This window comes from Simochromis diagramma, unplaced genomic scaffold, assembly GCF_900408965.1.
Source record: "Simochromis diagramma unplaced genomic scaffold, fSimDia1.1 OVJJ01000585.1, whole genome shotgun sequence".
Taxonomy (NCBI): domain Eukaryota; kingdom Metazoa; phylum Chordata; class Actinopteri; order Cichliformes; family Cichlidae; genus Simochromis; species Simochromis diagramma.
The window spans coordinates 2,060,040-2,086,948 of NW_024387398.1; the positions used below are offsets into that span (position 1 = coordinate 2,060,040).

Below are 26,909 nucleotides of genomic sequence, written 5' to 3' on the forward strand. Positions count from 1 at the left end.
ACACAACAATTTTTTTGCTTTCATGCTGCAATGACACAGCTCTGCCTGAGCTCTCATATTCTTCTATGGCATTCAAATATCCCACCAGCTCTCTTCCTGATCAGAAATCCTTTTATCCGTTTACAAACACAGCACCAAACAAACACTGCTGCAGCCACCTTTCTATAGAAAATCAATATTCTTTGAAAACATAACTTACAATACAGAGTTTTATGTTTTCTGGCACGAAACGTAATACTGACCATGCTGTATGTACAACACTGAAGAGACGGGTTGATGCTGATGACAACTTTATTCTTCAGTTAACAAAGTGCTTTCCTCGATGTGGAACAGAGGAGGGATAGGTAAGAAAAACCAGCCTGTGCACTGGATTCTGCTTCCCTCTATAGGCTTTCAATCACAGAGAGAGAGCGAGTTGCACATGTGCATTAGTGAAACTAAAACGGAAGTGAGAATGCACCACAGCTGAAACAAACTGACAGTAACAGCTTCCAAACATGCAGCCACCACATAGAAAGGTAAAGTCATACTAAGAACCTGATAAATGAAAAGGAGCTAACGGTAAGGTAAAAGTGGTTACTGCTTAAACACTGTGCTAATCCACCACTTTCAATTCATGAGTAATATTAACACTACATCCACTGACAGGTTTTTGTTCATTTTTTGCAATAAATGTCCTTCACAATATTAAGTTTGTTGGGTAAGCAGGTTAAGTTCCAGCTGGAAACACAAACCAGCCTTTTGGGTTGTGTCAGGACATGAAATACCTGCCAAATCTAACCTACTATTCAAACTAGGATTTATGAGAACGTAATGAGATTGAGCTTGATTTATTTACACCAGAGACTAACCCGGGACTAAAATAACTTGTTGCCGTCTCTCGGCTCTTACATCGTGGACTCTTCCATTTCGCAGCGCTCTCTGATAAAGCTCTCAGATGTGGCAAAGTGGTTTTACTTTCTAAGAATTATTGCTGTGTTCAACTGCGTCTTGTGTCAAACTTGCAAAAAGTAGAGAACGCCTTTTGATGTGGAAAGCTGCTAAATTTATCTTTTTTCAATACTTTTTGCTTGAGAAAATTTCTTTCACACGGCAACTGGCAAGGTTTCAAAGGAAAATTAGACTACCCTTTTTATTGTCGGATAACAAGGGTTACAGTTGAAAACAAAGTCACATTCTTATAAAGACTTAATTTGTTGAAATTCACCAACATTAAGAAGGGAACGTAATGGGGTATGTGATGGCAAGCCACACATGGTAAGCTCCACACTTCACCACCAGTTGATTCACTTTAGTTTACTTTGCAGTCACTACTTTAAATGTATTCTACTTATTGTCCAATATTGTTTCTTTATTAAATGTATTTATTTTTCCATCACACCTTCCAATGTTTATATGGTCAAAGTTGTGTTTTATGTTATATTAATACATCTTTCTTTGGGGTTTGGTTTCTTCTGTCTGGCAAAGGGCTGGAAGAGCTGAAGTTTTTTTTTTAAACTTTATTTAACAAACAATGAGTATACAACATACGAACAGATGAAGTATACAAAACAACAGAACATGAACACAAAAAGCCAAGGGTAAAAGAAAAAGGTAACAATTATAAGAATACACGCAGAAATTCACATACATATATTGTTGTGAGAGCCTTTTTGTTGGTGCAGTCTGATACTGATTGTATGTGCATGTGCACATCCTTAAAATAATGACAGAAATATGGTGTTTTGTTAGTAAACTTACATTTATGGATCAAAAATTTAGCTAAAAGTATTAAGAAATTTATCATAAAAAACATTTCTCATACTTCTTGGGGAACTTAAAGAAACAGAATAAAACATTTTCCCATCGTAAAGAAAACTCCCTTAGAATATGGACAATAACAAACCTGCTAAATTCCTTCCAGAATCTCTGTGTAAAAGAACAGTACCAAAAAAGATGTGTCACAGTTTCTGGATGATCCCCACAGAAAGTACAATTAGTATTTATGTCCCTTTTAAATTTGGCCATGTAGTGACTGGCTGGATAACATTTATGTCGAATTTTAAAAGAGACTTCTTTCACCTTATTTACAATCAAATATTTATGGGGGACCATCCAGACTGTCTTCCGCTTGATATCTGGAACAAATCGGTTCCAATAAGATATTATATATGGGAGAGAGACGATATCTTCTTGGAATAAACTACGTATTCCCTTATTGCTGTTGAGCTGAAGTACCACTGGCAGCCTAACTGGATGAAACCACATGCTTCTCTAGGGGGCGGTGTTTCAAGTTTGTTTAGTTGTTTTGTATTAGTTGGTTATGGCAGCCATTTTGTTTGCCCCGTGTGTGTCATTTGCTTTAGCTAAACCAGTATTTAAGTTCTCCCTGTGTCCTTTCAGCAGGTCAGTTTGTACGGACATGGGAGAAAAAAAAATTAAGATGGACTTTTGCGAGATCTGGCAAACGTTTTGCCAGATCTCGCAAAACAAACTCGGGATCTCGCAAAAGTTTTGCGAGATCCCCAGTTTGTTCTGCGAGATCTCGCAAACCTTTGCGAGATCCCCACTTTGTTTTGCGAGATCTTGCAAAAGTCCGTCTTGATTTTTTTTTCTCCCATGTCCCCTGCGGGGCTCCGTAAGTTTGTCTTATGTTTGTTTGAGATTTCATTGTTATTTTGAGTTTAGTCTGTTAAGTTGACCTCTTTTAGTGGTCTGCCTGTTTAAGTTTTTTGGATTTGTTAAATATATTTTTTAATTAAGGCTACGTCCACACGTACACGGGTATTTTTGAAAACGGAGATTTTCCGTTTTCGTTTTAAAAAATAATCCCGTCCACACGTAAAGGCAGAAATGAAGGAAAACGCTGCTAGGAACATGCCAAACCAACAGGTGGCGATGTAGTCCTAACCGTGTAGAAATGTTGGCCAATCAGAAGTCTAGAAGCCTCGGTGGGAAATAGTAAACGAGGATGGGGCATAGAAGCAGAACCGAGTCGTCTGTGTGGAGGGACAGTAACTGTGTGTATATGTAAGCATTTAAACACTGCAGAGAGTAACAGTAACAGTATTGTAGAAATTCATTTCACCGAAACAATAACGTGGCGCACAGTGTGACGTCAAAAAATGCGCACACCTTTGACGCTGCGTTTTCTCCGTTTTTCTGTCCACACGTAAATGCAAAAAACTGAGTTTTTGAAAATATCCACCCTGGCAGGCGTTTTTAGAAATCTCCGTTTTCAGTGACCGAAAACGCCGTTTACGTGTGGGCGAAAGGTGCAAACGCATAGAAAAATCTGCGTTTTCAAAAATACCCGGGTACGTGTGGACGTAGCCTAAGTACCTGTGTCCTTTATGCTTTACTGCTTGGTCCCTGACAGGGTAATTGAACAAGCAACCAACTAAGATTTTTCTCTTGAGCTTAAAGGTTGATTGAAGAGGATCAACCTGAGCACCACCTTTAACCCCCATTAAAGAGCATACACAGTGCTCTACACTGAAATGAAGGACTCCAGCCTCTCCTCAACATTTTTGTTTCAGGATCTGAGTTCTGCTTGTGACTACAATCCTTATAAATCGCCTTGAATGGTGTTTTACCATCAAGCTTTTAATGAACAGTCTTAAGAATTCACACTAATGACTTTCTCCTGAAGCACTTAATCAGGTAGACTCTTAATTTCCTCTTCATCAGTTTGCAGGCTTGGACCAAATCCAGGTGAGTGTCAGAGGATGCTTACATAGATTACTTGGTGGAACTCTGGTCAGTGACTGTGAGTGGGTCACCAAACAGAGGTTAATGCAGTGTGTTTTTCTTTCCAGCCGGTAAGGTACAAAAGTATTTTTCTTCACATCTTCCACGCCTGAGGCAGGGGAGAAGGCTCGCAGGGTGACAGTGGAAAATAAGTGAGAGTGGAAGCTGGGCTTAGTACAAACTGGTGATGGGCAACAGGTGTGCCTGAAGTCTCCAGAAGCTCTGCCTTACCACTGAAAGAGACTGGTCAGTGGCTGCCCGCCCACAGTCAGAGGAAGAGAGATATGTGAAAGTTCCCAAAGAAAATCACATTGTATGGCTTCCCTCTCTTTAAGGCTGGATTATGCAGGGTTCCTTTTATTTGAAACGAACCTAACTGGTTGTGTCAAATACACTGTACACTGCCTCTATCTGGCAACAGAGCTCACTGCAGGCAGATGTGCAGTGCTGGTGGAGCAGATAGTGACACACTCCCTTTGAAAGACCATAAAACCAGCTTAAGGCTACGTTCACTCTGCAGGTCTTAATGCTCAATTCAGATTTTTTGATCAAATCAGATTTTTTTTGTCTGCTCGTTCACACTACAAATAAAATGCGACAGCAAACGCGCTCTAGTGTGAACGCTCAAAGCGGCAGCATGCGCAAAAGAAGATGTCACACACAACGCGCTGTGTTTAGACCCAGACCAAACAGTATTGTTTCGGTCTCGGTTGGTGGTCAGAGGGCCCGGTGGCGCCAGTGTCCGGCAGCCTCGCCTGTCAGTGCGCCCCAGGACATCTACAATGTAGCTGCCATCACCAGTGTGTGAATGTGTGTGTGACTGGATGTAGTATAAAGCGCTTTGGGGTCCTTAGGGACTAAGAAAAGCGCTATACAAATACAGGCCATTAAACCTTCCTGTGCAGTTGACAATCTGACATGGAAGACTGAGAATGGCAACATCCCTTCAACTGGTTTTATGTCCCTTCCTGTGTTCGGTCACACTGGGCCGATACCACCAAGTTCACTTGCTACACTGGGATTAGCCTGCAGTGCCAGAGCAAAGATAGGATGGGGCCCGATTATTTAAGACCTTGTATGTGAGGAGCAGGATTTTGAATTCAATTCTGGATTTAACAGGAAGCCAATGAAGGGAAGCCAATACAGGAGAAATCTGCTCTCTCTTTCTAGTCCCTGTCAGGACTCTTGCTGCAGCATTTTGGATTAGCTGAAGGCTTTTCAGGGAGTTTCTAGGACTTCCTGATAATAATGAATTACAGTCGTCCAGCCTGGAAGTAATAAATGCATGAACTCGTTTTTCAGCATCACTCTGAGACAGGATTGCTCTAGTTTTAGAGATGTTGCACAAATGGAAGAAGAAAGGTAGGTTGTGGAAAAACTTCCAAGACCTACAGATTAAGCCTTTAGTCTCTGGTCCTAAAACTCACCTGTTGCTCTCCCTGTTGCAAATTCCACCACTTAACCTGAGTGCATATAATATATAGCTTTTTAAAATTTATGCTGCAAATTGGGTCTTTCTTCAGAGTCCATGGAATTGCTGTCATTGATTGGGACATTTAGGAGAGCACGATTGCTTTATTTCATTCTGAACAATGTCTGTTTGGATTCCTGCTTCGGTTTTTATCGGGCATTCGAAAGTGGATGTATTGTTTGGATCATTGTTCTAGTTTATAACTCAAGTGCGCTTGAACGTCAGACAAAAGCTGATAATTCTCTGGTAGACAGTAAAGTTCGTGGTTCCATCAGTTACTTTGGGCTCCTTTGCTGAGCCCCAGGCCACCACACCACCACGTTTGACTCTTGGTGTCATGTTCTTTTTATGAAACGTTGTGCTAAGTCATTTTGTGTCATCAGTCCACAGACTGCTTTCACAGAAAAACACAAACACTGACCTTGACTGAGGCAACTGAGGCTTGCAGTTATTTAGATGTTGTTCTGGGTTCTTCTGTGACACTCCAGATAAACACCTGATGTACTCTCGGAGTAATTTTGGTTAGCTTTGGGAAACAACATTCAGGCTTCTGGGGTCTATCTCAGCTGCTTATCTAGCTAAACCTGATTAAAAAGCATGTGACAGTTTTAGATGAAATATATATAGACAACCATTCTCCACATAGATTTTAATATAAATACACACAATAGTACCTACAGATATTAGAATACATATCAGAAATTTAGAAATAAGTAAAGGATGTGAGCAGGAAAGAGGAGAGTCCAATATGCAGGTGGTGCTGATGCAAAGTTACTGTAGCCTGAGTAAGTCAGTGTGTTGAACAATGAACACTCCTGCAAACATAACTGAGAATACAGTTTTGTTCAGCATTTTTACGTCTGTTGTAGCACAATACTCAGTGCTCACCATGCTGTGTGCATAACACAGAAAAACTGATTTCATCCTCCCTGACCAAGCAGGCTCCAGAGAAGCTGTTTTGATGGAAGCTTCTGGATGTGCATAGCAAGGGGACACAAAATCCCAGACCTCGTTACAGACACTATTATTAGTTGGTTACTATTTTTCAACAGCTGTCCTTTGGTGATACAGAAGAATTATTAGTAATAACATGGACTCTTCAAACCAGTGTTACTCTGCTGCCCTCTAGAGGATTTCAAGCCAAACAGCAATCTGAGAGAGAGAGCGCGTGAGAGGGAGAGAGAGAGAGAGAGAGGGAGAGAGAGTTGCACATGTGCATTAGTGAAACTATAAAGGAAGTAACGGTGCACAAGAAGTGCAACAAACTAACGCCATAACGGAGAGAACAGCTGCCAGCTACATCCAAACATGCAGCCACCACCGAGAAAGGTAAAGATACCAAGAATCTGACGTAAATGAGTAAAATATTCACACTGCACTGACTCCTCGGGGTTGGTTCACTTTTTCTGAAAATAATTCTTTTATGGCATCATTCACTGTGCCATGTTTGGCCTCATTGAATGTTTTGTCAGCTTTTGTTTTCCCTGCAACTCAAAAGCTAAAGAAATGAAACAAACTGGGATGTTACTGGGTTTGTATCAGCTGAGGTGTTGGCTCTCAATACAAGTGTTAACAGCCTCAACATGCTCGACTGATGAATAAGCTAGCTCCTAAACGCGTTAATAGGCAGTAATGTGCACGACCTGCTCAAAGCTAATGTTTGGGACCACTTCCAGTAATTGGAAATGTAAATGAAGCTTTCTAATATTTGTTGTCTTCAGCTAGAAGGTGCTGTACTTTTCTGTGGGCTTTTTCTCTTATACAGCAATAGAATGATACATTACAGAGATACCAACAACAGAAAATGACATAACACTGTTTAATAAGGTTTAATTATCTAAACCATACCGCGAGACTGCTGCATTTGTGTCACAGGTTAGCATTGTTTGACCTATAAAATAGCCTTGTACCCTGCACCTGGCTGTCATTTTAGCTCACAATAACTATATTATGTAAAATTATTGTAATTGTAATTATTGTATATACTATATTAAATATAATTTTAGGAATCTATAAATGTTGTTGTGCACTTTTTGTTTTCACAGCATAACGTGGCACAAACCAGCAACTAATGTAGACTAGTGAATGTTGTTTTAGTCATTAGGCTTTGGTCAAGGAGGTTGTTTTTATTATGAACCTCTCCCAGTTCCAAGTCAGGCCAAACATTACCGGGTGTCCATTAGTGGGAGCCACCATAGTCAGCAATGAAGTTATAATCTGAAAAACTTCCGGTGAAACAAAGCCCACCAATATCATCTTTTATCAATGAGACTTACTGCACAGCTGCCCCGTGTGTGAACAGGTAAAGGAGAGCCAGCAGATGAAAGTGGTGTTCTCAGAGCAGCTCAACAAGCTGCAGACCAAACAGCATCTGGACACCGAACTGCTGGAGGAGATCAGGTCTGACACACTGTCTGTCTCATAAGCAGGTGTTACGTTACACATGTCCTATGTGTCATGTGTTGTTTTCTGTTTGCTCCCAAAGGTCCTTCAGTAAGCATCGCGCGGCTATAGAGAAAGAATACGGTCAGGTGAGTAAACATGATCTATTCTAGTCCTGTCTGCTGCTGTTACTGACACTTTTCATTGTTTACTGGAAATGCTCAAAATATATTGATTTGAGACCCACATTAGTACCTGAGTGCTGGATTGGGTTTTGACTTGTGTGATGTCTGCACACATACACGGTTTGTGTATGTGTGTGTGTGTCCTCACACAATTTTATTAGGCTTTTGCCCTACTGTTTTTCATTGATTAGTTCTAAAAGTAATGAGATAATAATATTTTTAGGACATTTGATATCCTGGAAATAAATATGAAATGTAAATTAATGACATTTTAAACCTACCTGGTGAGAGTAACTAACACTGGTATGGGTGGAAGGGGTTATTTGGTTAACCCTGTTATTTTTCAAGTGGAGTGAGAAAAAGTGGTTTCTACCTCGGGCTGAAGGTGTTGAAGGTATAAAGGTGCTACATTTGTTGCTGCTGTTCTGGCTTTTGATGCCACGGTGTTGGCAAAGAGGTAGTTGTGTGAGTCTAGTTTACCTAGGCCGAAAAGTGTTATTACTTTGCTACTGCTGCACATCAGGTAGTCAGCAAACCACTTAGGTGCAGGGATAGGGTTAGGTTGCATTTTAGCTGCATGCTAGGCACAGTTTCAAAGGATGTTACAGAAGTTTCAGAAGATTTTGCCTCTGCAGTTTTGAGCTGCAGTTTAAAATTAAGGTGCCTGCAGGGTTTACATTAATACTAGCAAGCCACCATATTTTGTCACAGAGTCTGAAAGGCTCAGGCGTGCATCTTTTACCCCATGTGTGGCCTTGCACCTAAATGGGGAGGGTTTTTTGACACCAAGCTGGAAAGGTGACGGTCTATGTTCAGCAGTCTGAAGGTTGACTTCTAACCTAGTCTCAGTCAGGTACAAACCACAGAAGTAGGTTTGCTGTGGAGTGTCTCTGCTGAGGACAAAGTCACTGTTTCTCTCACTTAATGTTACAAATCTCCTTGGTTTCAGCTCAGAGCTTTGTGTGTTTTCACACCGTGGTGTAGAATGTTTCATGTAGAACATCTGAAAAGTATGTGAGTGGATGTGTGTCTGTATGCATGCATGCATGTGTGCCTGGCTTTGTTAGAGGCAACAAGGTAGCATTCTCCTACCTTTGCTGAAATACTATTAAACTGTTAACACTGACAACTGTTGATCATATTACAACATTTATAGGTGTAAAAAGCAAACTGAGCTGCCCGGTGGGAAGAGCCAAAGGGAATATGTAGCAAATCTCAGGGAGCTACAACAGCAAAATTAGGAGTGCCAGCTCCTTAGTTTAGTTTATGTTTGTCTTGCTACAAAAACCCTACTGTAAGAAGGTAAGCTCCATCTCCAGAGGGTCCAGTGGGTCATGTAATAATACTTTGATCACAGCTACTTCAGTCCATGGGCTGAAGTGTCCCTGTGTAAGATACTGAGCCTGTAATTCCCCTAATGCATCCACTGGGCTGTGAGTGTGTGTATGATAGTGTTGAAAGGCTGCGTGACTGTATGTGTGAAGGAGGCTCTTAGGAGGAGTACTATATAAGTGCCAGTCCATTTAACAAGTTGCCAAAACAAAAAACTCAATTGACACATTTTCTTACATTTATTACATCCCTGTGTGAGGAAAGTTACTTTGTATGTTATAGAGGATGCACTTTTTCTTGTGTTTTTTCAGGCTCTTCAGAGGTTAGCTGTCCAGTACCAAAAGAGAGACTGGCAGAGAGGAAATACAGATGTGATCACTTCTGGGTAACTACACAACTTTTACAGCATGCAATCTTCTTAACAGCTGTTATTGATTGTTGATTTTACTTTGAAAAACCAAACACTCGATTGGCTCTTTTTGCTGTTTGGAAGTTACATCAGCAAAACAGACATGTTAAGAAAAACGGATGATTCTGCAAGAACTTTTTTGTAGTTTGTGAAAAAACAGTAATTGGACAGCAGTGGTAATGTGGAAATATTTTGTTGTTGTAATCTCTTGATGTATATATCACATTTGACTTGTTGCCCATTTGAGGAACTGCATTCAATTACTTAATGTACATAAAGCAGAATAATATTATATGTAATATTATTAATATGAGAACAAAAGTTGTTACCAAAGGAAATAAAATACTTTTAGATCAGCAATGTGCGGATGCTTATGTTGAAATAACTTGGCTCTCTCTAGAATAAACCTCTCAAGCATGCACCTTATAGCAGATAATAAATGGCTTATGACTAATTTAGAAGAGCATCGTTTAGCCTGAAAAAAGAGTTTGTTGCTTTATAAAACAGCCCTCCATAAAGCTAGACCGCCTTACTATTGATTACTGATTCATTATTGACTGAAGGTTTCTCTTCAACTACTTTCAATACTATTGAAATATATGTTGACTGCAGCTGATCTGAGTTAACTTCAGCAATTACTTCCAATGTCTTTTAGACCCTGATCCCAAGTCCTACTATTAATTAATGCTTCGATCTTAAATATGATCTCTTTTAATGTACATCAGGTCTCAGAGTGCATCACAGCACAGAAACAGCTTTAAAGGCTACAAATGATGATCTTGTGGCCTCTGACAGTGGACTCATCTCAGTGGTTTATTACAGCGATTAGAGCACGCTTTAGCTGCAATGTTTTGAATCATATCTGTCTAAGAGACTCTAATTTGTTGATGTAAATAGAGAGTCGTCTTAACATAGTGAGGTTCCACAGGGTTCTGTGCAGGGATCGGTTCTGTTTACATTATACATGCTTCGTTAGGCAGTAACATTAGAAGACATAGCATACATTTTCACTGATGTGCAGATGATGCTCAACTTTATCTATCCATGTGTCTGTAATAAGGTTTGCAAACCCTTTGGTGTGGGTCTCCTCTGGGTACTTTGGCTCCCAAAACAGACATGCATGGTTAATTAACTGGTGATCTGTGGATGTGAGGAGTCTAAAAGGCTTTAAGATTAAAGCACACAACAGTGTGTGAATGAATGGGTGTTGCGCTTTAATCTCTCTATCTCTCTGTGTCTAATAATGCAGTGATTGGTGAGACAAAGCATTGCTACAAAAGGCCACCCTGTGTGTGTTAGTAGTATCTGACATTGTGGAAGGTGTCTGGTGGTGGTGATATGAATGCAGTTTGTGTGCTTTCAGGAGTGTGTTCAGCGTGTGGCGCTCTGTGGTCGATGCTACAGCTCAGACTGCGGCATCGAGACTTTTCGCTGCAGAAGAATACCGTCGGCTCAGTGGGCAAGTCTCCAAAAGTCTCCGCAATGCAAAGGATGTCCGGGCTAAGAGAGTGAGACAGTACACACAGATTAAACATTTCTGAACAACACTCACATAATGAAACATTTTTTTCCTGCCTTCCTCCCCTCATCCCCAAACGGTTGTGGCAGATGGCTGCCTCTCCCTGATCCTGGTTCTGAAGGAGGCGTTTTCCTGTTTAAAGGGTTTTCCTTCCCAATACTGTCAAAGCGCTTGTTTAAACCGGGCTGTTTAATTGATGGGCTTTCTCTCAGTTACTCTAGGGTCTTTACCTTACAGTATAAAGTGCCTCAATTCAACTGTTGTTGTGATTTGGCACTATATAAATAGAATTCAGTTTAATTTAGCTTAAAAAATGTATGAAATCTGATGCCTTTGGGTTGTGTGCATATGTGCGTTAGGGCCTGGAACGGCTGCAGAGGGTGCAGGCTGAAGTGGTGGATGCTCTACGGGAACTTCAAAGGGTCAAGAAGTGCTACCATGACTTCAGTCACATTGCCAGTATTGCACGTGAGAAAACTGCAGATGCACAGGCCAGGTCTGTGTTTCAATGCGGAGGTTTGAATCTTCTGCTAAGACTTTTGACCAGCATTTCATTTTGTTTTAAAATATTTTAAAAGTAACTAAAAGTCTGATTTTTAAGGTTGTATTAAATACATTTTGGAACAATGTTTGACACTTCTATATATTTTATTCTACACTTGTACTCTTAAACTATTACTCATATTATTGTCACGACTTCTTTAATAAAACAGTAAAAAAGTTACTACTGCCGATGGGAGTTCAGCCAATAAGAGCTCAGCTTGCAGACTGAACGTTTCCCACAACTTATATTTTATATAGAGCATTAAAATAAATATGAAGCAATATGTTAAGTGCTGTAGTTTTCTCTTGTCTTGAATGACATAAATACGATTTCACTTTCTCTTCCAGAGCTAGAAAAAGTGAACATGGAATTTTTCACTTTAAAACAGGACTCCATAAAACGACCACAAAGGTACGGATGATTGAGCTGCTGAAATCTTATTTCTATGCTGAACTGTGTCCTGGTGTAGAGTGGTTTCTCCCCTGTGATTATGAGTTGTCCCAGGATAATCTCTCTTGCCTTTAATGCAAACCAAATTATATTATCATTCTATCCATCCATTTTCTTCCTGTTAACCAATGTTGGGTCGTAGTAGCAGCAGGCTAAGCTGGGTGTTCTGGGTTTCCTCTCCCAGTATGTCCATTTGCTTCCAGATCAGACTAAATGTTTAACCTCTCATGAGTTCTGGTTTCCTTTCCTCAAAATACTCAAGCTGAGTACATTTATTAGAATTAAAATTGAGACTAGAATAAAGTTTGTATTTTTATCTGATAATGTTATTTTATTATTACATTAATATAAGGTTCAGTTGTGTTTACACAAAAGCAACTCCTTCAAAGATCTTAATCTGAGTCTGTACTTTCTCACTTTTTACTTGAGTACAGAAAAGAATCAGTAGTCCAACTTTTACCGGAGTATTTTTTAACACTTATTATCTGTATTTCACCTTAAGTACACAATGTCTGCACTTTTGCCACCTCTGCATTAGGATATAAACAACAAAACATCCTAAAGAATGATCCCAGGAGGCATCATAATCAGATGACTCCTATTTTTCCGAGACTCCTTTCGAGGTCATTGGTAGGGTCTCCCAGGGGCGGGGCCACAATAAGAGATTAAAACAAAACCCCAAATGAGCTACAGCACTTCAACAAGAAGCTGTCAGGCTTGGCCGTCAGTTTGGTTCCACCACCTTGTGGGCCGTCCCCCACAGGGACAGGCACTGGGGTCCTGAGCAAGGTGGTGGTTGACCCCCTGGGACGCAGGCTGTGTTTTTGTGAAGTGTAATGAGAAGGTTATTACACAGCACACACTGCTGAATTGTATAAATGTTGCCTGTTTGTGTGACATTGTGTTTGTGCTCACTTACATGTTTGCAGCTCACTGCCAGACTCAAAGAGTGCGATGACCGCTTGACTGAAGTTCGTAACGAGTATCTGCTGACATTAGCAGCAGTCAGAGCGCATCGGCAGCACTACTACACAAACGACTTACCATTAATTATGGAGGTAATCCACACACACTAACACAGTCAGTGTGCTACATTTATATTGACGTTTTTACAGATGGAATGGACCAAAATGTCCTTTCACGAAAAGCTTCATGGCTACTTTTTTTAAGGAACTAGTGTCACCACAAGTGTTTGAATGACTGTTTTGCCATGTAGCGTTTAGCCTGCTGCCTGTACTGTATTTAATGAGAACACAGAGTTACAGGAAACACACATAACATAAGTGATTAGTCTTCAGCAGGGACTCAGTAGAAAATGTTTGAAAACTGACCTTTAGTGTCTGACCTCCTCAGCAAATGGATGGTGATATTTATGAGGATTTGAGATGCCATTTCACCCTGCTGTGTGGGACTGAGATGGACTGCTGTCTTCATACACACAAACAGTACAGCGGAGTGTGCGACAGTGTTGCAAAGGTTGGTGTTGTATATATGAACTACAAAAAAGAGAGATGAGATGCTTTGGCATGCTTTGTATATTTTATATATCGACACCTGTGGTCATTGGTCATCACAGGGCCTCAGATTAGTCCCATTTCACATTTGTCTATGTTGTAAACTGTGACAGTGTTGGATCATCATGTTAAACATGTCTTCTTAAAATAGAGTTCTCATGAAGATGTTAGCTTGTGTGAGGATTTATAGTTTTATTTTTGTAAGTGAATAATGAGAATGAATAAGAAGTAAAATAAACTGCAATCTGATTAGCCTGAATAAATAATGCATTGTGACAGATTCATAGTAAGACCCTCCTCACTATGAGGAAACCGTGATAACCACATTTAGAAACAATACTCTTTGAACATCCAGCTGCTTGTACAAATAAGTTCACCATCCAGCACACATGAGGTGAGAAGCATCATTTACATGTAGATGTATAGAAATGGCATAAACAGTTTCATGTGTGGACTTTGTGTAGATGTTGTTTGTAGCCAAATCAAATCTGTCACTGCAGATAGTAAGCTCTAGACCGGGAGAAACTGAATAAATCTTGAATGTTCCCCTTAGCCTGTACTCTCTTGCCAGTTCAGAGTTATTCCCTGCACATTTTGAGTACATTTGACTTTCAGGTGTTCATCCAAAGTCGGTAGAAGTGAGAACATTGTATTTTTGTTCATGCTTTTCTAGCATTTGTGAAAAATTCAGCAGAATTTGCAGCGCTGCTGTTAATGAGAGTTATTTGTTTCTTTGAGGATGGTGTAAACTGCTTTTGTTTAATTCGTTTTTGTGTTGCAGGTGACCAGAGACAGAAATGTTCAGCAGTTTCTCCAAGATTCGGTATCGTTCAGCAAAACCCTTGAATTTACCTTCCAGCCTGCTCTGCGTGACAAGGTGTGTCTAAGGAAGACATGCTGACTGTAGTCCAAGTGCCACAGTGACAGTCCACAAATTGTAGTAGAGATTTAGTGATGAGCTCCATATTGAGATATTTTGCATATTTGGCTCAGTTTAATACAATGAGAGAAAATGTTTGACTTGGCAAACATTGGCAAAAAATTTAGAATAGAATAGAATAGAATAGAATAGAATAGAATAGAATAGAGTCTCTGAGGGGGGTGCCAATTGCCCGCCCGCTGCCCTCCCCACCCGCTGCAATTTCCTCTTGCCTACAGTACAGCAGTTGAACCAGAGTGTGGTTGCATTATATGCTCACTCAATGCCCAATGCACATATCTGATCAGAAAACCACATGGTAGTAACTCATTGTGCATGTAGACACAGTTAATGCGACCTGCTTCAGAAAGTCATTCAAAGCGATTCAAGTGAACATGGCATAAGACCCTCCTTCTTCACAACCGTCTCCATCCTTTTTGGAAAATTCAGTACCATCTGTCCTTTCCCATTTCTCTCTTTAACATCCAACATCCAACTACCAGTTTACTCTTATTCTTTCTCTTCTGACATCCAACCGTTGTGGACTAATAAATTGGCACTGGCAACATTGCTCATCACTCTTTAAACTCATGATCGTGTCTTCACTTTTCATCTCAATAACACTGTTACTGAACTGGTAAATGTTTGTCTAGCACTTATCTACTCTCCACAAACAGTATATCTGCCTTCTCTCCACGATATCAGCCACCTTTCTCCCTGTACCTGTCCATGCTCACACCTCCACACCTGCCCAGAGATGGGCAGTAACGCGTTACTGTAATCCGATTACTTTTTTCAAGTAACGAGTAAAGTAAGGGATTACTATTGCAAAAACGGTAATTCGATTACCGTTACTTTCCCGTAGGAACGCTGCGTTACTGTGCAATGACAGTGACGTTAGCGAGTGCGACGTTCGTGACAACAGCTGTGTGCAGATCAACAATGGATCATATATCGAGTGCAGGAGAGAGTATGAGCGTGCAGCGTTTAAAGCGTGGAAGTACTGACCTTACTTTGAGTTTGATTCCATAAAAAGTGACAAAAACATTAGCGTCCGCTGTGCGTGGGAAGAAAACTTCTTTTTACAGCGAAAAAAAAACCCTAAACTTCCGAGCAAGCACCGAGTAGCTACGACGTAATGGGAAACTCACAGAGAAACTCGCGGATTCTTCCACTGACCGCTGCGGCACACCTGCACCAGGGTAAACCTCCGCCTACCCCACTCCTGCTTTACAGGTGAAAATAGAGCAACAGGACCGCTGAGTCTTTGACTTTATTTATTTTCTGCTGTGTTTTACTTGCATCTATTTGAAAGACTGAGTGTAAACACAAAAAATATTTTATTTTATGTGCTGGAATGTGCAGAAAATAGGTTTAAATGTTAAACTAATTTCTTCCAGTCAGAGAATGTTGCATATAATTAAATTTTTTAAAAGATTAAAACTAATAAAACAAGTTTTAAAAAGAGACTTTTCCATTTGATTACATTTTGTATGATGGATTATGCAGAAAAAGCAGAATTGGGCTGAAAGATCTATCGCTTTATCACCTATTCAGGTGAAGTAATCAGTAATTAGTTACTGATTACTTTTTTCAAGTAACTTGACCAACACTGCTCCTGCCTGTCTTTCTCTCTCGCCCCCTGCAAACATTCCTTCTCCCTCTTCTCTGTTTCTGTCTTTAACAGTGACACAGGGACATTAACTCAGTCTCCACCTGGAAATCTCATTCTTGATGATCCACAAGCTTTATTTGGCAAGGATTTACAACAGATCATTTACTTTTTCAAACTCAAACTCCATGTTAGTTCTTGGTCATTCCAAAGGTTTTCTGTACTGCCAAATACTGAATTTTGTATTTAAAAACATTATTTTATCATTCATACAAAGTCTATATCTTAAAATGAACTACAAACTAAAGCTGTTAAGCTTTTAGTAAATTAGAAGGTTTTTTTCACTGAAATGTAATAAACCGGGACTATACTCTAAACGAAGAAATACTCAAATGAAAAAGTATCTGTGTAAATTCACATTGTGGTCGCTGGTACTCCTCTTCATAGGTGTCAGTTCTGCAGGAAGTTTGTGGTTCAGAAGAAGAGGGCTGCCTGGTGAAGGAGGCTAAGAAATGGACTGCCAAGGTGGCTAAAGACCACAAGATCATTGCCCATGGAGAGAGGGTGAGAAACTAGAGGAAGAACCGTCACCATTGTGATGCAGTGGCTCCTTTCTGGTTTCCTGTATAATGTATAATTTTGCAGTACTTTAACTTTAAGATCTGCTTTGTTTCATCAGGCTCTACAGATGTTAGAGAGCCGACTGAAGCTCCTATCCGGGGAGACGGCGCTCAGTGTGGAGCAGAAGATAGCAGAGGTACAGGAGAGCGTCAGGAAAGCCAAGGTACTTGTTTTTGAAAGTGTCTCCAGCCTATAAGTTCAAAATCCAACATTCACCAGTATAGTCAGTAAGTTTTCTGTTTCTACGTCATTCTGCTCCCAACTTTCTGTTCCACTGACATAGAAATTGACCAGGGGGAAGTATGCGCACCGGACAGTGTTGAATAGTGAACCAATGTGGTTCACATTTTTTTTGTGGGAGTTACTACAAAACATTTCCTTTTTTTAAGCATAACCCTCCTTCTGAGCCTGATAGTAGATCCTGCCTCCTCTTCAGACACACAGGTAGTAGGCCGTGCTCAGCAATACCACTGTAGACACCAGCAGGATGGCTACTACCAGGACAATTTTCCATACTGCTGATCCTTTGGCTTTTTTGAAGTCTTGTTCCCTCACAAGAAATTGTTCTGGGGTAGTTGACAGCATCTGGTCCTTGGCTTCCAGTGCTCTGGCAACTTCTGATGAACTTTCAGGCATGCTGCCCTGGACTGCTAGAAACTGTCCATCAGCATCAAAATACTGTGGACTCTTCCTGGGTGTACTGAAGCATGGCTGAATGACCACCAGACACGGCCAAAAGGGCCAAAAACACACACCAAAGCACAAACATGACCACAGAAGCTCATGCTTTTATTTCTAACTGCATCCTTAAATTTCAAGGGTGCATTACGTAAACACTGATAACCTGATAATTAGCGTTGCACTTGTGTTGATACCACGAAGTATCAACACTATCAATCGTCAGATTAAAAACGCTCCAAAGCACAAAATCTGTTGCACTGGTGAAATAAAAATTGGTCCTGTATCAGGTTTGATCAGTTTTATATCATTAGCTGAATCTGAATCTGTGACATCACAGCAGTGACATCACCAATACCATACCAATCAGGCATAACTTCACGAGCACAGAGAGGTGAAGTGACTAACACAGACGGTGGGTTATATTAGGGACAATATATAATAACGGCATCTGGAAATCTACATTATAATAGCTGAAATATGAAAGATGTCGTGTCTGTGTAGTTGAATTTGTCTCAGAGGGATTTAGATTTCGATGTTGATCATGGTAGTTTAACTGAGGCACACAAAATCAGCTTGGTTTCAGCTTATGACCAAACCAAAGCTCAGGAAAATTCGCGAGTTACACAGAATCCGTGCGACTCGGGGTTCAGAGTCACATGTCTGTGTGTGTCTAACTAAGTTTCCTGGTTTTTCAGCTGAACAGGGCGAAGGCCGAGGCTCGCCTGGCCCTGCTGTCAGAGAGCACACCAGGAACAGAACAATGGCTTCACGCTGCCATGAACCAGGTGGAAGAGGAGTTGGAGAGAGAGCGACATCTCAGCGAACAGAGGAAGTCTACTGAAGACTTTTCAGTATGCAAACAAACAAACACACAGATTGAGCTGCGTTTTCATCACATGGTGGCTTGCATGTCCTCTTTAGAGGCCTCTATCACTCGTAACTAGGGATGGGTATCGTTTAGGTTTTATCCGATACCAGTACCAAACCGGTACTTTTGAAACGGTGCCGGTGCTTAAAGAATGGAGAACACAAAATTGGTCCAAAAACCTCTCATGTTCAGCTGTTTTTTTGTAAAAAGATAACAATGTTAGCCTTTTCTGCAGCTATGGGGCATATATGGCATCACTCTTGGCTGGAAGCAGTGCTTAAACAATGGAAAAAACACAAACTTTGTCCAAAAACCTCTCATGTTTAGCTGTTTTCCACTTTTTCTTTGGTCATTTTAGCCTTTTTGGCCAGGGTGAAGGGAGTATCTGCCATCAAACAAGAAGACAGCGGCATGTAGCTATGACAGTGTTTGCTAGTTCACCTTACATGCATTAATGTAATAACGTGGTTAGCCTACTCAACGTAAATTACACACGAACAACATTAAGCTACTCACGCAGAGAAGAACGGCTGCTGCTGCATCATCATCCTCATCATTTCTGCTACACTGGCAGGGCTAGGGGCCAGGACTCTCCTCTTCGGGTTTTTGGGGGATGTTGCTAACTCCGGGTCTGATAACAGGCACCACACCCGCAGTAGATGTGCTCGGTGTGAGGTCTCGCAGCAAGCTATCAAATACGGCGCATTTCTCGGCTTTTAAAAAAAACGCTATGCGTCGCCAGGTGTTTCATCGGATTCGAGGTGTTACCTCCTTTGCACAGTATCACAGTATCAGCTTAAAGCACTTGTTGCTGCTGAGTTTGCATCTTTTGCTGTGAAGTACAGCCAGACTTTGACCGCTGCGCCTTGGGCATTTTTAATCTGTAGCTCTGCTCTAAAAGAACATACGTACCTGGGCCCGCCTACTATCCTCGGAAACGTAAAATGATTGGCTAGAATCTAAAGTGTATCACAGCTCAGGAAAAAAAAGCACCGAAATGTGCGCTGCTGTTTGGTCTGGTTACTACCGTTTATGTCAGAACCGGTGCCATCATGGCACCGGATACCGGTACCCATCCCTACTCGTAACGTCCTCCCGATTGCAATACTCCTTTTGTCCTCTGGGGTCGAAAATGACCCCACTTCATTTGAGTGTTTTTTTAAAGTACATGGTATAAATTGTCAATCAGTTCTGTGTTACACCTTAAGTTTTACTTGTGTGTTTATGACTTTTTAGCCATACCCTTTTCTTTACCCAAGAATCTTTGCCTTTGTCTCTGACCATCACCTGCAGACCAACCAGAGGTGTATCTGAGATGAAGAACATAGGGATATCATCCTGACCTCATTATTTGAAACTTTATTAGACTGTATAACTGTAATATAAGCCTCCACCACTGAAACATTATACATGTGACAGAAAGCAAGGAAAAGCAAAATACGTTCTCTTTAACTTAAACTTTGCCCTGACCTTAAAATCAGCCGTCAGCCTCCAACACAACACAGGAAGTCGCTTTTTGTCTACAACAAAAACACACAAGTATGACTCCACAACATAATTGCACACAACAGATGTTACACACAGGGGAACAAACAGGCTAAAGACTATTTCAGATACAGAATTAACTTCAGTGCATGCTTGTTGGATGACACTTGTTTTATCACTCAGCATGTCTTGCAGATGCTCTAAAAATATTTTTGGGATCAGAGTGGAGACGACACCCTTAAAAACTTTGTTTTGCAGGAGGATGAGTTTGAGCTGACTGACTTTGAGGACTACGATGATAATGGAGAGATCTTCACAGATCCAGTGTCAGCATCTGGAGTGTGTGTTTACCCTGCAGCCTGCAGAGGTATTTACAGCTATCAGGTAGTGATCATCAGCACCCCCCCCCTCCCCACACACACACACTTTTTAAAACTTTTTTTTTAGCAAATTAAATGAATCAATGAGTCTAAAAGATCTGTACAAAGTCTGAAGCAGAGCTGTTAAGGTGTTTACAAGATGCTCAAGGCTGTTGTTGGTGCCATAGTAGTGCAGTGGATAGCACTGTTGCATCAAAGCAAGAAGGTCCTTCATCAGCTACCCCAAAGCATCCTCGAGCCCGATGTTGGAGATGTGAAATGAACAAAAAAGAAGTTTAAGTCAGGAGGATCTGGTGATGGCCTCCACGGGTCATAGAGGGGAGCCAATGATTTTTTGGGCGGTGCTGATTACCCTCTGCGCAGCCTTCCTGTTCTCAGTAGTGGCCCCTGGGTATGAATCACCCAGGCAGTAGGAGAGGAGGCTCTCCACTGAGGAGCGGTAGATGGACAGCAGCAGGTTCTGGTCCAGGTTATTCCTCTTTAGGACATGGAGGAAGTCCAGCCGCTGCAGGGCCTTCTTTACCAGGGTGTTGGTGTTGATCCAGATGAGATCAGCTGAGATGTGGGTGCCCAGAAACCTGAAGGTGGAGACAGATTCCACCCATTCTCCATTTATAATGAGAGGAGGGTGGACCTGCCTGTGCCTCCTGAAGGACGTTCAGCTTCAGGTTATTTTCTGAGAACCAGCAGGACAAGTTCTCCACCTCTGCCCTTTACGCTGTCACATCTCCATCAGAGATGAGCCACAGTGGTGTCATTGGCATATTTGACGATGACATTGGTGGGTAGATCGGTTAGGGATGGGAATGATGGTGGAGCCCTTCAGACCGGTGGGAATGACATTAGTCAGGAAGAGGTTGAACAGCCCAGTGAGGATCTCTGCCATTTGGTCCGTGCAGGCTTTAACCACATCCCCTGGGATGCTGCTTGCACCCCTCCTTAGGTTGGAGGAGCGCTTCACAGAAAACTGTCCCGAGTTCTGATCAGAGCCTGTACTTCACTCATCGTCCAAAGTTTTCGGTTAGCAAAAACACGGATGTCACATTCTCTACACAGCACTTGATGTAGAAAAGGACAGACTGAGTGTCTCTGGGGTGCTGCTGTTCAAAGCTGGACCAGTCTTTGCATACAGCACTGAACTGATGTTTTCATAAAATAAGCAGGTCTGTGTTATATTTTTTAGGTTTGTATCACCATAATGTTACTATAGAGTAATAACAGCTATTTGATAACCTGCATTAACAGGCTTACAGTTAAATAATGGAAAATTATCTCTTTTAGGCTAGCCAATCAGATGAGCTGTCAATCATGGAAGGGGAGGAGCTTCAAGTAATCGAGGATGGAGATATGGAGGACTGGCTGAAGGTAACAATACTGATGTGATACAGTATAATGTACTTTATTGGAAAGGTTACTCTGATGTTCTCTGTGCAGGTGTGTAACTCGTGTGGTCAGGTGGGCTACGTCCCTGAGCGGTATGTGCAGCTCCTGTGTCTGCCAGCAGAGGACAGCACTCCGCTGGACAGCTCATTCAGCTCCACCTCCTCCACTGTGACTAAAGAGACGCCAGGGAGTAGAGGTCTGTGGCCATGTTTACACTTGCACTTGACGTCACATTACTTACTGTGCACTTTGTATAAATAAGTGCTGCCTCAGAGGGGAAATATTGATCCAGGCCCTACAAATCCTTCCTAAAACTTGGATCAAGTCTGTTTTCATTCAGTCACTGAAAGTCATAAGAAATAACTGAAAAACTAAGATAAATTAAGAAGATGAATCTAAGATGTATTTTTTTTCCAATTTCTGTAATATGAGTTTACACCATGTGCTCTGATGTGTCTCAGGTGTAGCCAGGGCTCTGTACTCCTACCAGGCTCAGAGCGCAGAGGAGCTTTCCTTCCAAGAGGGGGCGCTAATACACCTGATACGCCGTCCACGTGGAGAGGTGTGTGTTCTACGCTGCCGTTGGACGTTGGAGTGATCACAACCCTGGACTTGTAGAAAACAACGTAGAGCCCATCATGCACCAACAGCAATACTTTTTTTAAGAATGTTTTTTGTCCCTACAAACATGACTGCTCTACATGAATGGATAGAGGGTGTGGCTTATTTAGCGCTTTACAGTTAAAAAAACACCTCATAACAATTTAGCTCTTTCAAAGCTACAGAGGAAGGGAGGGGAACCCTAACAGCCACCAGCTTTTACCTCGCTTCAGTCACTCAGGGTGAAGACTGCAAATCTAAGTGAGTCTTTTTACAGGTTGATGATGGTTTTTGGGAGGGAGAGCTGAACGGACACGTCGGCGTCTTCCCATCGCTGATGGTAGAGCTTGTTCACAATGAAGAGGAGGATGAGGAAGAAAAAGGGGAGATGGAGGTGAGACTACATCCTGGTAATCAGAATCTTCTGAAATTCAAAAATCAGTTTTTCTGATGTTTATTTTCCTCTCCAGCCTCTTCCAACCCCAACCATGCCCCCTTTCTCCCCTCCCATCCCCACACCCTCAGCTCCTAGCTGTAATTCAGAACTGAGCGCTGCTTCTCCGAGCAGTATGGAGGACAAACAGCAGGCTGCTCTAATGGAGGGATCAAAGCTGGCAGGCAACAGACCGGGTAGAGTCTATTTCTCTGTTTTCTATCTAAAATGTGTCATTTGAGGTGTTTCACTCTGTGTCTATTGCACCAGCAGAGGCCGGAACCAGCAGCCACAGCTCTCCTGAGCACTCCAGCACTCCACTGAGACCAGTAGGTGCAACACCCACACGTATCTTATAGAAAATAAAAGCCTACCTCAGAGGAGGTATGGAAGCACAAGCCCAGACAGGGCATTTTAAGAGACAGGAAGAGACAAAGAAAAGGCAAAAGTTTGGAGGTGAGAGCAGGGACTTTAATTATAGGGATTATAATAATAAGCATGGAGATGAAGAAAGATAAGATAGAAGTTCATGTACAGCAGAGAGAGGTGGCAAAGAAAAGGCTTAAAGTGAACTGTATATACGACTGGACTCTAAGCAAGAATAAAAGTAGGGCTGGGTATCGTCACTGATTTCTAGAATCGATTCGATTTGAATCGGGGAAATTTTGCCTCAGACAGTCAGAAATATTATAATTCTGATCAGTACATTTCCATATTTTTATATCTGTAAAAAGGAAGCTGACACTTGCCAGACTTTATCAAAGCTGTGAGCATCACAGCAGAGGCCTTTGTGTCAAAGTAACTGAAGATAAAACACAGAAAAACATGAAGGTGATTTTCCTGTTCTGGGATTTTATAAAAATATTCTGCAGTAGATCAAAAACGAAAGAAAACCATTAACCAACATATGAACATGACCTGATGCTGCTGAAGTGAAGCAGAGCAAAGTTACAGAGGTTTGATTAGAGACACCGCTGAGTGTTTTGCAATTTTGCATAATTTTAAAAAGTTTAAATTTGTTCAGTATTGAACAGCAGAAATGAGGTTTTCTTTTTGGAAGTAAGTAAAAGTAAAAACAAGCAAGCGAATAATGCAGAAAACAGATTTTTAGATGGGAAACTGTTCCTGAAGTATACTGAGAGAGAGAGAGAGAGCCGTGCATGAAGTGAGATTTTATCCTGGTGGAAGCAAAACAGCAAAAGTCAGAGTGAATCCATGACGATGTTTATGTGAAGCGTAGTTTGGATCTTCTTTTGCTGCTGGTTCGGTCAATATTGTTTGGAGAGAGATCAAACTAACAGCTTTAGAATCGGCGCAAAAAGGGCGTGAACACAAAGTGCAGACCGCCGAAACATCAGAATCAGCGAGCTGTCGGCTTTCAGCCCCGACCGTGTCCGTGCCGTCGGGTGAGAAAGTCACATCTCACTGATTCTGATGCGTCGGCGGGTCCACGCTTTGTGTTTACGTCTCTGTGCAGAATCCGTGTTTCTGCTCTCATTTACGGTTTTAGCTGTTTGGTGGTTGTTGAAATTTTGTGAGGTTTAACCTGAGATTCTGGCGTTTCGGGCAAAATACATTTATATTAAAAAATCGATTCAGGATTTTAATGAATCGATGTCACGTTATCCAAGCTAGAATCGATTTTAGTCGATTAATCCATAATCAAAACCCGCCCCTAAATAAAAGGACCTGAAGAAAATGTGTTCAAGACAGGGAAGGAGTACTGTGAGGAGTTCATGAATGTAGGAGATGAGAGCATGGGTGCTTAGTAAAGGAAGTGTAGAGGATTAGTAAGGAAAGGATGCCTGAGGAATGGAGAAGAAGTGTTCTGGTACTGATTTCAACAAGGATGATGTGCAGGTAGCTGTTGAAGGTACAGAGGTGGCGATCAGTGAGCAGCAGTAGGGCTTCATGCAGAGAAACAGCACCATAGATGTGATGCTTGTGATGAGAGGGACAGATCAGGTTGATAATTTTGGAGACAAAGTTAGTGAGGAAAGGCTGAGATGGTTTGGACACATGCAGAGAGGATTCATAGATGTAGTAACGGAGGACACACAGAGGGCTGGTGTGACAGAAGAGGATGCTCGGTACAGGGTGACATGGAGACAGAGCTGGGACTAGCTGACGGAAGATTTGAATATCTTTGAGCTCACACAAATCAGTGCTTATCAAAACCCACATTTATTTTCTCTCTGTATTGTTTCAGTGTCGAGCACCTCCTCCACCTCCAACACAGAAGACTTCATCTCAGGCTTGAGACAGACTGGAGTCGTAGCTGTCTTGTTACAGCCAAAACATTGCTGATTTGTGCCATTTATGTATCGTCAGGTGGTTTTCTTGGTCATGTGAGGCGTCACACAAGTACAGTAGTTGCAATCTGTGTGTGTATCACCGCTCTGTTCATCGTCGCTTTTGCAGGAACAACAGGTTATCAAGAAAACATGGCAGCTTAGATCCAGAGCATTGTTTTTTAGTACTTGACCTTTTAAAGACTGCCAAAGCACTGTTACAAGGAATATCAAAATGCCAATTTTATTAATACAACTTGTAAAAATAAGAAATTGCACATGCAATACGACTTTGAACCACAAGATAGTCCAGCGAGTCTGTCCTGAATCCAAAATGAGACATTCCTATATGAGTATTACTAAAGCTACAGCTAGATCAACAGTCAGGATTACAATATGTCACCACTTGTTTGGGCAGCTAGAAGAGCAAAGAAGCATTGCAAAGTCATTTATATGTAAAGAATGTAATACTTGACATGAAACTTTTACAAAAAGTATCTTTTTAAAGCAGCATTGTAAAAACAACCTTAATTGATTGCAGTTGTGTGAAAAAGAAAGTTTTCACAGCACTCCATACACTTCTGTGAAAGCTTATATATCACTACTTTTTTAATAGGAATTAACAAGTTACATGACAGCCAACTGTTGATAATCAAATGCACTTGATTAACATAAAGAAGAGGTTTTGGCAGTTTGCTGGTCGGGAGCATGGAGGTGTGCAAACTCACTCCAAGTTCAGACTTTGCAATTGTCAGAGAATTGCAAAACACCCGAGCGCTACATCTTACACTCTTCAGACCCCAGTAAGTATGTTAAATATTAAAGTCGAATGTGCACAAACCCCAACTAATCGAAGCAACACTGTAAAGAAGAGCGGGCTAAAACTCCTGCACAATGTGTGATTCATAAAGAAATACAGAAAGTTGTTGTTGCTAAAGGTGGCTCTGCAGCTATGCAACCCTTCCAAAATGCAACCCTTCCTTCCCACATGACTACACAATCGCGTGTTAAACTTGGACCTCTTAAGTTTTAGTGTAGCAATCACTAACAAACACAGTTCAGACGTAACATTAGGTATTTGTTTTATTTTCATGAAGTCTAACATTAGCTAGCATACATGCTATTCTAAACGGCAACAGTTAAGCTAGTTAGCATGTCGAAGGCTAACATATGATCTACTTTTTTACCCTTATATTATTATATTATAATAACAAGGTTAGTGTCATAATTAAACAATTTGCTTTTGGATTTTTGAAATATCCTCTTCTATATAATTGTTTTTGTACTGTAAGTCATTGTTGTGGAATAAATTAAGTTATTAAATTTGGAGTTTGTTTGGTTATTTATGTAAGTCATTACCACCTGAATCACTTGGCTCTTGTGGCATTATCTAATAAGGAAAAAAGACACACTCAGAGCTTTCAGAAGCACAGACCAGAGTTTTGTTTTGTTTTTTATTGCATCAGAATATATTATAATCCATCTGCTTATTTACATTTTCTTTAGTGTTTGTATAATATTTTACAAATATTCCAAGCTCATGACAAGAAACATCTCTCAAACACTCACACTCCAGGATTTGATCAAGCTAATTATAGTAGTTATTTTTGTTTGCTTGCTTATTTATTTCAGGTTTTGCAGCTTTCAGTGGCACTTCAGTAGCAGCACGAGTTCTTATCTCAATGAACCACACAAATTCCAAGAACTGGTTTTATCTTGTCAGCCTGAAGCAGAAGAAAAAAATGCAACTAAAGTGAAAACCAGATGACGAGTCACGTGACTTTACATACTTTTTCTACTAACAAATATCACGTTTGTTTGTCAGTATAGCATCAGTTCCTCACACGCGGACAGTACAGGTGATATGTGAAGTATAGACCTGCCTTTATTCTGGTTTTAACTTCGATCAGTCAATACATAATCTGACCTCTGCATAAAAACACAGCACTGTCCATGAGGTCAACTTTTATATTTAAAGAAAAGAAATCTGTGAAATTCATTGCAATTGAAGCTCGGAATGAGATATCTTAGCAACAAATGTTTCTGAATAACTCGATGCGATGCTGCAATCCAGTAAACTTGACTCATGATTTAAGTTGAA

General features: G+C 41.0%; 1 protein-coding gene across 1 annotated transcript; it reads left to right on the top strand.

Moving 5' to 3' along the window:
- The first annotated feature begins 5,059 nt into the window (after positions 1-5,059).
- LOC120720481 (F-BAR and double SH3 domains protein 1-like) lies at positions 5,060-25,229 on the top strand. Its single transcript, XM_040010197.1, has 21 exons — positions 5,060-6,529; positions 7,503-7,600; positions 7,686-7,731; positions 9,411-9,484; positions 10,872-11,016; positions 11,387-11,523; positions 11,919-11,982; positions 12,951-13,079; positions 13,375-13,497; positions 14,317-14,412; positions 16,514-16,630; positions 16,746-16,850; positions 18,064-18,219; positions 19,980-20,105; positions 21,383-21,466; positions 21,536-21,680; positions 21,946-22,046; positions 22,362-22,478; positions 22,555-22,714; positions 22,791-22,846; positions 24,727-25,229. Exons 1-21 carry the CDS (start codon positions 6,509-6,511, stop codon positions 24,775-24,777), a joined length of 2,151 nt encoding a protein of 716 aa, XP_039866131.1. The 5' UTR covers positions 5,060-6,508; the 3' UTR covers positions 24,778-25,229.
- Positions 25,230-26,909: the final 1,680 nt, after the last annotated feature.

Coding starts and splice junctions, on each gene's coding strand:
- LOC120720481 (XM_040010197.1), top strand. CDS start 6,509: ATGCAGCCACCACCGAGAAAG. Junction 6,530..7,502: donor TGCAGCCACCACCGAGAAAG/GTAAAGATACCA, acceptor GTGTGTGAACAG/GTAAAGGAGAGCCAGCAGAT. Junction 16,631..16,745: donor TCATTGCCCATGGAGAGAGG/GTGAGAAACTAG, acceptor TTGTTTCATCAG/GCTCTACAGATGTTAGAGAG.